At 35.0% G+C, this 13854-nt stretch overlaps 1 protein-coding gene across 6 annotated transcripts in view; it reads right to left on the bottom strand.

Annotated features, from left to right (window-relative positions):
* Positions 1-757: 757 nt before the first annotated feature.
* The window catches only part of ATF2 (activating transcription factor 2), a 50388-nt gene continuing 37291 nt past the window's right edge, over positions 758-13854 (bottom strand). For 5 of the 6 annotated variants that reach the window (XM_032189727.1, XM_032189725.1, XM_032189726.1 and 2 more), the window contains 2 exons: positions 7614-7719; positions 758-1666 (listed from right to left, as the gene is read on the bottom strand). In XM_032189727.1, the coding sequence (XP_032045618.1) occupies positions 1440-1666; positions 7614-7719 (333 nt within the window). In that variant the 3' untranslated portion in view covers positions 758-1439. The remainder of the gene's footprint in view (positions 1667-7613; positions 7720-13854) is intronic. The other variant, XM_032189728.1, reaches the window with a different exon arrangement.

Below are 13854 nucleotides of genomic sequence, written 5' to 3'. Positions count from 1 at the left end.
ACAACTTAATCTATTGTAAAATATTGTACTGTATTTTGAACATGAGTACAGAATCAAAATAGATAATGGCACATTTAAAAAACTCAATATCCTACAGATGATTGGATAATGAGAAAAAGTGTACCTACAATCATTTCATCAGAAACAAACTACATCATGGAATGTTAGTTATCCAAGTTCGCACAGTAAATAACATTTTAAAACTGCAATCACCTATCAGCCAGCATCACATTGAAGGCATCTTTAAACATTCAAGCAAAAGACTGCTGGCATTAACTACTGAACCATTCTCACGCACACACCACACACACCACATTATAATTACATTGTTTCCAAGATACGGTAGATACTGATTTTTTTTTCCACAAGAAAGGTATCAAAATTTTTGCTACTAAAAGATGACAGTGCTTACACAAGAATTAAGTACAAGTTAGCTTGCAAATACAAGACAATGACAAAAAAAAGTCTTGAGTTGTCTGAAGAAGGATTTTAGGCTTTTCTGGCATCCAAAACCATGAGTAAACTCAGTCTGCAACTCAAAAATCCACAAAATATCAACCTACCTTGGAATACTAAGTATTCCATATTTGATAACCCTGTATTTTACAATATGCTTGCTTACTGGTTTCAGCCTAGCAACAAAGGGTAGTTACAGATATCTAGCTAACTGGAGAAATAAAGCTCTCCTCCTCCCATAATGAAAGTGTTGGAGGAGAAAAAATAACCTGACATCAATTTAAAAAAAAAAAAAAAAAGAAAAAATCTATTTAGTAATGATCCTCACCTAGGATAGGTATGTGCATAAGAGTACTGTATCTCATATACTGTACTGGCCCTATTAAACAAATTAAAAACCCCAACGGTTAAAAAGTCAACCAAAATGCTATACATAAAACAACCCAAACATTTTTCTCCCAATGTTCTTTCTCTCATAATGTGCAAAACAACAAAAAGGCAAAAAGAATAAAAGCAAATTTACTGTTACTGTCTTTCTCTTGCCTAGTGCTTTATGACCTTGCTAGCATTGCAAAGTCAATAGGGACTATGCAGAACTTTGGTATAAAATGTCACATAATATTATTATCACAGTCTGGGGGATGACCTTTAGTATTTCACCCCAATGTTTGTTGAAATAATACCAAATTAAAAATGAAATAAACCACGTTGTACTGTACACACACTTTACACATTAAGCACAAAAAATAACTAGTAAACCTAATACTTAAAAAAAAAAAAAAAAAAAGTCTTTGCAAAGAGACTAGTAACTGGTGTTCTGTCTCACCTTCACCTGCCAATCGTTAAAGCCAAATTTGGGTTTGATTTTTAAAAATGACTAATTTTAAGCTACAATTTCTCCTAGAAGGAGACTGGTCTTTTGTTGATTTCCCTTTAAAGTCACAAACGTGTATCTAAGAAACTGCTGCAATGCAAGTTTTTAATCAACTTCCCGATGGCTGCGACTGGGAGGGAGGCGCCATGACGATCTGGGAAAGCACTGGCTCTGTGCTCTGGTCCGCCATCTGGGTGAGAACGGAGGTGGCCACCGCTTCAGCCTTGGAAGTGGAGCTTACGCCATTGGAGGTGCTGACAGAACTGTGCTGAATAGCTTCTGTGTGTGGACTGCTTGGCACCGATATGTCTTCTGAACTGTCATCTTTATCTGCAGCTTAAGAAGAAAGAGTTGTTTATTTTTGCCCCCTCACAATGCACACTACTTCCAACATAACAGCAATCACCTCTCAAATAATTCAAATAATTCATACTCACAGTATGATGTAGTGCAGCAAATTGCAAAACAATCTTCCCCCCCCCCCCCCGAAAACACTACTACAAAAGCAAAAGTATGGATTGCATTTTGGGGTATTCAGGAAACAAGAACATTTTCACATCGTCAACATCACAACTAATGTTGTCTGATGTCCCGCCTAGTACATCAGTCAATCAGCTCATGGGTGCAATGCCTAATTCAAATGGTGAATACTCATGCCAATAAGCAATATTTATAGATTAAAAATACTACCAGATCTCCTAGTGCTACATGAATTGGCTTTAGATTTTTAAAAAGTGCTATTTACTGCATTTGCTTAGTAAGCAAACAAGAGGCTAATTCTATGTTCAATAATACTTGAGATTGCGAATACCACCTCTGGAAAAAAATGTCATTTATAGCATTGTATTAGGTGGACAATACTTCTGCAAGTTTTCAACCCACATTCTTGTAACACAGTAAAAGTTCAGTAACTTGTTTAATATACAAATGTCTTTCAATAAGATTTAAAATTATTTTTAAAATTAAAGTTGTAATATCTTTATGAAGGTTTTCACCACAAAACTGAAGTGAATTAGCCCTTCAGTTGCATCACGTTTCCTCATGACAAAAGGGTAAACAGATAAAAAAAATAATTCTTACTCTATGAAATTAGAATTTACAAAGTTAGCATAATTGTCTCTCACACAAATGTCCTAGCCATGCTAGCACGCCTTATCCTTTTTTGCCCAACCTGAGAATTGCAAAAGCTAGCCAAGGCATTATGCAAACATTGACGAGCAGAACTCTGAATTAAAGACTAAAAAGCAGAAAGAAACACACCGCTTTTCACTCAAAATTAAATCTGAACACCTGATTTAAGTTTTCTGTATTGCTTTATGCTACTTAGTGTTTTTCAAGTCAGTGTATAAAACTTTTGTGAAAAATACTTAAACCAAATATATAGATGGAAGATGAAGTCCTTTTTAAAACACCACTGTCCACTGTATAATGCAACATAGAAAGAGACACACAGACATAGCCAGGAGAAACACAAACCACTGCTGGTGACATAGCAATAGAACACAGCTTGGAACACTACACTTGTCACTATGCAGCAATGGGAGACTATACCAGTCTTTGCAAACCCTCTCAGGTTTGCTTGAGATTGGCCTACAAGCTCAAGGTATCCAGAGAAGAAGAGAAGGGAAAGGATGACACTAACACTAAAAGCTATCATAGCCTCATTTCCATATAAAACCTGGCTAATAGCAGTAACTGAACTGCATACAAAGCATGAACATACAATGATGAAATGAAGTTTATGATGTACTGAGGTTTGTACGTCATACTAGAAAATTCACTCAAGTCCCCAACATAAAGATCTTCGAAGCAACCCCATGCATACTAAGAACCCACTCCTCATCATAGCCTGAAAGTAACAGTTCTACTATTGACTGTTTCTGGAAAAGAATGGTAAGGTCAAAGAGGATGTGTTAGTCAGCGAAATGGCATACTTCTTTCGGAGGACTACTGTCTAGATGGAGAAGGTAACAATTTCTCTTATAGCCCTATTACAAGGGCAAGTATGTAATAATTTGAAAACGTCATACTATTCTTATCCACAAGGCTAGCTATTTTACAGATTTATTTTTTTTTCCCTAAAAAATCTTTCAAACTTCATATGCATTAGATAGATGATATTGAGCTAGGTCTGCTGACAATTACCAAACCTTAAGATTACATAGCAACTGAATACAGCAAGAACAAAACTAAATTGCTACTGAAATACATTTGTAATCCTTAGTAGGATTTGTCCATTCAAGAATAGAAAGAATATAAATGAGTGCCAATTCAGCTCACATTATTCAATGGGATTTCACGTTTGCTACACTTCTACTGAGTTCTGCAGGATCTGATGTGAAAATAAATAAAAAGGAACACAAACTTTCTTAAGAACAGAAGAACTCTAGTGCCACTTCCTGAAAAATAATGAATCACTATGAGAGCAGCATATTCTTCCCTTAAGACAGAAAGAAAAAGCACTGAGTGGGAAATTGTGTATCAATCTCCCTGCTATCACACCTTTTCCTCCTCTTCAATTTTTTTTCTTTTCTTCTCTTATGAATCTCAACCTAGCTGTTTTTTGCTTTTGATCCCTCCCCTCCCTGATTCTTATTGGCAATATCATCCTTATCCTCAAAAAAAAGATGAGATTTAAATACTGTAAGCCAGAAGGCAGAGAGGAAGTGATAGATTACCATTCAGCCAGGGAAGAAAGATCTTCCGTTATTCTATATCCTTCAACATATAAATTATTACCAAAAAGGAAAGTTTTGTAATAACATCACAATGACAACAAACGTGAAAAGGGCTTGACTTCCTGATTGTGCTGGGCTCCAGAAGACCATACAGACAACAGAAGAAACAGTTATGAGAATACTCATGATCACCAACATACAACAGAAGATTTTGTACCATTAAGCAGATGAACACACTGTGCTGAAGAGATAAAATCACGTCATTCACATATTTTCAGGTGCTGGGGTTGTGGTGGTGAGCTTACAGCAGGCAAATGACTATATGAGATACGGACTTAACACTAGTCTATATTAATGGGTTTGACTGAAAGTGTCAATACTTGCAATGAACGCAAAGTAATATTCAGAAACAAGGTGCTACCCTAAAGAATAGCTAGTGTGATTTCCTTCATAGTCCTGAGTTTACAGGAATAGCAGCCAAAAACTGAATACAAAACTGCATTTGAATATACATGTAGAACACCAAGCACTGACATAATGGGATCCACAACTCCTTTTGGTCCCCTAATACCTCTAGAAAGGAAGCCCCATGATAATTGTCAGCTATAGAGGGACTACAGAGGGACTCACTGGTAAATTTACATTTCTAGGCTTGAGTTGGCTTTTGTGAATACTCCTTGCAGTTGAAGGACTGTCGCCTATCCAGCACAGCCTGTAGGAACACAGTGGTTTGAGCTACCTGAGGTCTGAAACTGGTTAGTGAACTTCTACTGTTTCTTTAACTAGGGAAAGAACACAAAAGCACTTATATAATACCACCTGCACTACAGCCTCTATTTATCTTCCTTTATATTCAGTTTTGTACACCTGTTCTTGAAGATTATGATGTCCTTTTGAAAAATATCTAAACCATTTTTTTTTCAACTGGAATTTTCACAAGTTTTCACCTTCTTCCTCCTCTGAGTCCAGAAAAAAATGAGAAAAAAATGATTATGGCAGATGAATTTTAGAAATAATCTGGTATCGAAGAACTCAAAAATAAGTGAACAACATTTAGATGCCTCCTACATATTACATGACACTCCCCCTCACCCCCCCCAAAAAAAAGTGTTAAAAAATAATAAATTCAGAACCAGTACCATTCTTCTTTGGGAAATAAAAAAATTAAACTATCCGAAAACTGAAGAACTGCTACAGAATTTCATTCATACTGCTTCAAAGTGCAATAACCATTTCTCTCTCTCTTTTTTTTTTTTTTTTTCTCCTGTCCTGATGATGCACTTTTTTGAAGCTTTTGAAGCAGGGTTTTGAAATAATGAAAATATGACTCCAAGAATGGTTTTCAAAGAAAGGATATCTTCATTGTTGTGCTTTTTACTTGCCCTGAGGCAAAACATGCTTGGAAAATCCAAAAAATCTTGAAAGTTGTGTAAGTAGGTGCCAAAAATACCCTGCAAAGCAATAGATTATTTCTTCCTATTTAACTGCATCATAAGTGAAACCCCATTAAATTGTGGACTTAGCTGCTAAAAGACAGTCTGCATGGTATAAACTAGCACAGTCTCAGCAGCGCACAATATTCAGCACTGCAGGAGCTCTGTAATCTGGTGTCTTCAGTTTATTCCACAGAGACTGTTAAACCACTTGGTACTTTTCTGAAGCAATTGGACTTACATGACATGATGAACATAGTATCTTTATTTAAAAATACTTTCTTTCAACTGTATTTTCATAAACGCATTAGCTGAAACTATTATTTCCTCCCATAAATTGTACTGTGGGTAAATCAGCCAGCCAAGATGTTTTCCTAATAGTATTCACATGAAGACGATGTGACAGGATTCTTCCAGAGGGATGTCATTGCAACTATCACTTGTGCTGAACTTTGACTTTCAAAAGGTTTTAAAAAACTAGGTGAGCTATGCCTCCAATTTTGTTGCTTACTATTATTGTTTTCTAAAATATAGGCTTTTCCCAGGAATATGGATTTTAATACTTATTCATTTTGCTTTCCTTAGTAAATTAGGAACGTCATAATCCTTTTCTGAGGGCAGAAAATAAACACTACTACTAAACTGTCTGCCATTAGTACTTCAACAAAGAAATCCTCAGCATATAATTAGCTTGCCAGACTTATGTTTAAATATTTTTAATGCAAATTCAGGAGCACGTATCCTCCAAACATCAACGTTCAAGAAACCTGTATTTTTTATTTTTAAAAAAAAAAAAAAAAAAAAAAGAAACCCTTGCATGTATAATGTTATTCCTAGTAGCTTCTGTATGAAATTATGTTGTTCTGTCAGACGGGAGCCATAATGGCCTCATCCCTGCAGCAATCATTGTTAATATAAATCCCAAACATATTTCTATACTGTTCCAATTTACTCCAAGATGCTATTTTCTGTCTTGTCAAAATGACTGGAGATCAAAGGACCAAGATTTATAAGCTCAAAACTGACAAAATCAGTATTCTAAATATATGTGGCAATAGAGAGTTGCTAAATCTCCTGAATCTTTTAAATTAAAAAATATTGCCCATTCTGATGAAACTGCTTACAATGACTACAAGTAAAGATGGTGGCCATTAAGTTTTATCGCAAGCACCTGAGGATCTGTTTGCATGCAATACAAAATGTTCCTTTATTCTCCTGAATTACTGACACTAGCAAATTAAAATGAAGTGGCTACATATGGCAGAAACAATCTTCACATTTACAAATATCCTGAAATATCACTAAATCATAAAAACGAAAGCTGTGGGTTATATATTATGAATGTTGCCTAATGCATTCCCGGCTCAGTTATTTGTAACAAATTTGTGTACAATGGACAAAATTGGCCATTTATTCTACAGCAGCAGCAGCTGGTTCTGGCACTGTGTATCATATCCAAAAACGAAGTTACAAGTCAGGAAAGCATAATTAACCTTTAAAATGCTGGAAGGATAAAAATCAAATGACCAACTTTCAGTAAAAATATGTATGAGAAAAGAAGTGCTACTGAAATTCTCCATATTCCCTTCAGTATTGCAACTGCTTTTTAAAATACCCTGTATATAGAAAAGTAGATGCTTAACGCGGAAATAAAAACAACCTAGAAGACATTGTACAGTAGGAGCCATGAACCTGCATCTGATTATTTTAATAGCTTGACTGATCCTGGATGTTATGGTAAATGAGGACAGCTGTTATATTACCTCTACTGAAATCTCATTACGATAAAGAAAAAACCCACAAGGACCTTTCACTGTACTAGGCTAAGTATAAAAAAAAAAAAAAAGCTTTATCATGTGCTCTTAATACTTTAATCATATTTTCCAAAACAGGTGTAGTAACCTATAGTCCATAAATGCTAATTACCATATGCATTTATTAAGCCAACATAAAATCTTCAATGATATATAACACGTCAACTGAGATGATTTAAAAATATATTTCTAAATATCCCATATTCATTCCTGCCTCGCAGTAACCTTCGAGATTTTTTTTTTTAAATCTTTAATGTAATATTAGAACTGCACTTCTCATTTTTAATGCTCATTCGGTTCACTTTGGCAGTATTTCATTGATGCAGCCTAAGGCTATAGGTAATGGAACATTACTCACTATGATAGCCAGATTTCTTCTGCATGGCGGTTACAGGGCAATCTTTATGAGCCAGAAGAAGCTGTTTCAGCTGTGCCACTTCATTTCTCAGCAGGGTGACTTCATTCTAGAGGAGAAGAAAGTTATGTACTTCACCAGGCTCAAACTACATACATTTTGAAGGTAAGTATTAAGTTTTATAAGATTTTCAGTTGTTCACTTAGGGGTAAATAAAATTCAAGAAGTTTCCATTTAGTCTATATATAGCAAAAATGTATACGTTTCTTTTATCTTAGAATATTAAATCTTATCTGAATCTTGACTAACTTTATTTTATGATTTTTTTTTAAATTAGGAAATGCTTTTATGGAAAATACAACATTTACAGTTCGCAGATGCAGAGTCTACAAATAGTCTCATTCACATGATCCAGCTACTGTAAGACTCTTCTATAGGGTTTTATGAATTCTAATCAGAGTAAACCTAGATTTAGCTAGCCACATTTTAACAGATGCCACAGCCAATGATAAGGAAAAAAAAAAAAAAGTTAAAAAAAAATCAGGCAATGCAGAATTGTTTTTGGGAACTATACTTGTACTTTGGAAAAAAAATCTCAAGTAGTGGAGAAGAATTTGGAAAATGTCTGTTGATTTTTACATTTCTCTTTGGCAACCATGCATAAACCAAGTGTTGTATGAAGGAAAAATTAATAATGATGACAAAACCCTGAAGTGTCAGTTAATACCACTAAAATGGAGTGTAATCTAGGAGACAGCACTTGCAGAATCTAGTGACAGGGCTCATTCCCAGGCTGTGCCTTTCCACTACCGGGTGACCTTGAGCAAGGTCATTTTTCTTCTTGGCACTTCAGTTTTTCCATTTGTAAAAGAGAGGACGATACTTACCTGCCCTGTAAAGCTGTTTGATATCTATGGATGGGAAACAGTACATAACCGCATTGACAATCCAAACTGAGAACAGTATGGCATTGTGACAGATTCATTTTCATTTAGAACAGTAGAAAAGCTTTAGATATCTATAGAATCAGGTTATCTGTAATGCTTTTTGATCCCCATATCTTGTCATGATATATGCTTTTCACGGGTTAATTTCTTTTAAATCCAAGTCTTTTCCATTGGTATGAAATACTTAAAGTTACTTAAACTGTAAGAAAACTTGTATTACACGAGTGTAATACATACCACACGTAACATAATTGGTAAATACATATGTTTATGCATTAGGGAGCAATTTAAAGAAAAATAAACATAATTTTATTTGCAATCCAATTATTTTATGTAGAAAAAAGGATAACTAAAAAGATTCTAAAATAATGAAAATACTTTTAAGAACAGAATTTATTTGGTTTACTTACACTATGTAAAATGATTTACAAATACTGTAACTGAACTATCAGATTTTCAAGACAAAGCTTCTCTTCATGTCCTCTCCCTCCATTTAGAGGACAAAAATGTCAAGCCTTTGTACTTGCAAAGTCCTCTTAAAAAACTATTAAGGGCTAATTTTCTGTTCAGTCATTTTATTGTGCCAAATATCCCTTGTCAAAACTTTATATTTAAAACAAAAACAAGAGCTGAAAGAGAGCCAAAAATCTGACTTCACTGATGTTTCTAATAAAAGAGAATTGTGATTACAAACAAAAAAAGTCATAATGAAAAAAACCACAGGACAACTCCCCCACCCCCAAAATCTCTACCAGCTGTAATTACATATCCTGAAATCTTGGGCTGTTAAGGAAGCACTCTACTTGTACCTCCAGCTCTCAGTCTCATCTTAGTTCACCATATTATTTACTGAGGAGCCACAACTCTGGGTGCCATGCAGGCAGCTGCACAGAACTGACAAAGAAAAAAAATGCTGATGTAGTTTTGAGACACTTCTTAATAACGTACAGGAGCAGCGAAGTCCAAGAATATGAAATATACTTCTGTTAGTTTATAGGAACATTGGCAAAATAAATGACCAAATCAGGAAAAAAAAATCAGAAAGTTTCTACCTTCATCTCTCCCATTTAAGGGAGAATTTTATACACAACAGGATATATAAAAATGAAGTAGCTGTTTACCACTGCAAATAAATCTAGTAATTATGAAAAATGGTTGAAAAGGCAGCTTATAGATTAATCTCAGTTGTATTACAAATACTAAGAATTTTGCTAACAAGAACATAAAAAGCAAGTGTATTATCACACAGAATCACAGAATTTATCTTACATTAAAGCAAATTTGAAAAAAAAAATGGAACAGCATTGCTATACTAAGTTAAAGTGTTGAGGTATACTCATTAAATACATAGCTAGGACTGTTAGCAACATGAACACTATGTGCACCAATAGTGCCATAATCAATTCACAAATGATTCCTGCAAGTAGAAGCAAAGACACAAGGTATGTGAAATCCCACAAAAAGGCAAGTCAATGGTTGCCATATACATGTCACCAGCACAGGCCACTTTTCACGGGTCATAAAATGAGGTTGACAGAACCAACTTACATATACTTTGCAGTTTTCTCATCACGTATGTGACAATATTTAATCTCTCCAACTCATTCAAAATAAATTAATGTGATCTTCTTTACAGAAAACAGGCTAACAAGAAGCAGCATATGGAATAAACAATTCAACACTTTGCATGAAGAAAGATGTAGTTTTTGCGCAGGACAAATAGTCCCCTTCATTTTTCGGAAATCAAGTCAAGAGTAGTCATTAATGTTTCTTTAAACAAGCATGAAATACACCTCACATACTAAAGGAATTTTTATGTTCACACGTTTCAACAGCATGTTAACATTATAAGGCAGGTTTCTGGAGGAAAACATATCTATTTTTACCCGTACTCCGTTTTTCATAAAATATTTTCCCTTCTGCAATCTAACTAAGGTACACCATGCTATGTACAATATGTTCTTTGTATCTGCCTTTTTTTTTTCTGGATTCAAAATGCACTTGGAACCAGTTTAACCGTTACACTAAGCAAGGTGTTGGGTAACATTTTGAGGTATATTTACCAAGACTGTTACCAGAGACAGGCAGATTTGGGGCCAGTGGATCATCTGCACCTGAGTTAAACACCAGTCTTCCTGTTTCTTTTTGAAAAAAAAAAAAAGAAGAAACAGGAAACACTGTTTCTTCAACAAGATACCGTTGTGTGGGAAAGGACCTTTACTTAAGTGCATTTCTTTCTTAACCTAGCTTTCCTAAAGCAGCTTCTGCAGCATTGGTACAAACCACCACTGACTGGTGATAACAGAGGTCTTCTAACACCTAAAAAGATCTCCTAAGGAAGACAGGACATTCTTCTACAACACTGAAGTAACAATAACTAATACTTTGCCCTCTACATTTACTAAAGCAACAGTGACCAAATAGGGACCATGTTACAAACTTCAGTATCTGACACTGCAATGCAAGTGGGTGGTCACTGGGGACACATTGCCAACAGTTCGTTAAGAACGTCTTATATATAGCATACCATATCTTGCACAAAAGCAAAACAAAAGGGTATATAAAATTTAAGATCAATAAACAAATCAACATATGAGTAGAAAACAGTCCACAAAAAGCAAACAGTAAAATTTGAAAAAGTTGGAAGCATGAAGTAACTTATCTAATGTATAATAAAGACCAATAAAGGCCAATCTAACTTACATGCACTATTGACAGGATGTAATTGATTGAAATTATCTTTTAAACAAAAAAATGCCTAAAGAGAAAATTACATTCAAAAAAATTGAAGTAAGGAGCTACACTTTTCTCATATAGAAGTTCATCCACAGAAAGCTGAAAACTATGGAACAGAAGAATATACATAAACCACATAAGGCTCTTCAAAATTGTTATGTACCATTAGAGAACTTCCAGTCTTAAAAATCTTGATGTTTACCTTAGAACCTTTGACACAGACATTACAAGAAATCTACCGTGTTGAAAAAAGTCAGAAACGTTGTGTGAAGCACTGCAATGCAATTTCTAGTCATTTTTGTATTAACCTACTTCTGGAAATACAACATCTCAGCAAATTCAGCTGAGCAGGTCGTTTAGATATTAAACAAAATATGAACTGCTAAACCCTAACACTCAGTCCATAAAACTGTACTAAGGCAAAACTCCAAACTTATTAAATTTACTATTAAATATAACATAAGTAAGCAAGCATGGGTCATTACTGCCCACTATGCTGATCAGCTGTACTAGCCTGTCAAGTGAAGAATTATTACGGAAATAGAAGATTGATTAATGTTTTCACATAAAATACAATTTAATTATTTCTCTGACATTCAACATTCTTTACAAGTCATTCTGTTCTTCACAGTTAACAGCCTTGCTTTTGGCAGACTGCAAAAAAAAAATCTTTTTTTTTTTTTCAGTTAACTATTACTTAATTAATGCTTTGAAATCTGGAAATCTTTTGGATTCCAGATACGTAAACAAATAATTAAAAACCACAATCAAAATTTAGATGCAACTATAGGTTTAAGCAACGTACACTGTTAAATACAACAATATGTTACATGGACAGCCAGTTACACTAAAAGTTTGCTGCCCTGCCACTGAGGAGGCTAGGGGTGCACAAAAAGTTGGGAGGGGATGTGGCCAGGAGGGCTGACCCTGACTGTCAGCATAACAAAAAAACAAAACCAAAAACACAAAAACACAAACCACAAAAACAGTACCTGCTACAAACAGCAACACTAATTTAGAAAAAACACAACTGTTATAGAGGAGAAAATCTATGGCCTTCTTTATGGGACAAAGTTTTTTGTTTTTTTTTTTTTTTGCCTGTGCTATTAGTGCTGCTACTGCATTTCTTAAATAAAAGACATTAACTTTCTTCCTTGTCATTATCAGATAGTAAATTTGCATACCTCTAGATGACTGCATTGTATTAAAATATCTACAAACAACGCTAATTCTATATTTCATCCAATAAGTGGGTGTTTGAACACACACAGTATTAAAAAGCAGGATTCTTTCCTGCTAATTAGAAGCAAAAGACTACTATGCAATTTTGTAACTAAACAATATTAATATTGGTATTACAGTAACAGCTATAGTAAATAAGGTGTGTGACAATTTGTTATCCATTACAATGCAGTACTTAAATCATTTTCAATTAAAAAAAATAGATATTCATAAGTTAAGGGCAGCTCCTATCTTACCAGAAACTACTTCCACTAAGAAAGCTGAAATATAGCCAATCTTTTTTGTTCTTTGCTTTTCTTCCTGTAAGTCTACCTTCACTTGTTTCTTAGATTTAAGTTATAGTGCTACATATCATTTTGTAATTAATGGATTTACAGTGAGGGCTGTGACTACATTAAAGGAAAGGTCCACACACCGTGAACAGGTATGAGAAGACCATATATTTGCAAGTAATTTAAGCAATGCTGTGATGTCATGTCAAAGGTCATGGTTCTTAGAACACAGCAAATGATTTCACCTTGTGTACTTAGATATGAATTTCTTGTGTTTTACAGATTGGGATGCTGAGTAGTTTTAAAGATAGACTAGATATTATGAAAAATCTCTTTACTCAATGGCTGGGCGAATATTGGAACAGGCTTCCTAGTGAGGTGGTTGGTGCACCAGGCCTGTCAGTGTTCAAAAGGCATTTGGATAACACCCTCAAAAACATGCTTTAACTTTCGGTTAGCCCTGAAGTGGTCAGCCAGTTGGACTTGGTGTCTGCAGGTCCCTTCCCACTGGATTATTCTAGTCTATTCAGAAAGCTAAAGATGATTGATGCATAGTAATTGTGGTTACACAACGAAAAGTAATCTTGCAAGCCCTACTCTCCCAGTTGGTTGACCTGGGACATCTTCATCAAACAGCATGAAAGAAAGATTTTAATACAGAAGACCTATGAATTTGACTCACCGAACAACTCTGATGAAACAGCAAGGTAAACTTTAAAATATCAAAAATACTTTCCACTACATTTTCTAAATCACAGAATCACAGAATCACAGAATTTCCTAGGTTGGAAGAGACCTCAAGGTCATCGAGTCCAACCTCCAACCTAACGCTAACAGCCCTCCACTAAACCATATCCCTAAGCTCTACATCTAAACGTCTTTTGAAGACTTCCAGGGATGGTGACTCCACCACTTCCCTAGGCAGCCTGTTCCAGTGCCTCACAACCCTTTCAGTGAAGAAGTTCTTCCTAACATCTAACCTAAAACTCCCCTGGCTCAACTTAAACCCATTCCCCCTCGTCCTGTCACCAGGCACGTGGGAGAACA

This window comes from Aythya fuligula, chromosome 6 (assembly GCF_009819795.1).
Source record: "Aythya fuligula isolate bAytFul2 chromosome 6, bAytFul2.pri, whole genome shotgun sequence".
NCBI classification, from domain to species: domain Eukaryota; kingdom Metazoa; phylum Chordata; class Aves; order Anseriformes; family Anatidae; genus Aythya; species Aythya fuligula.
This window is presented reverse-complemented; position numbering and strand designations above follow the sequence as displayed.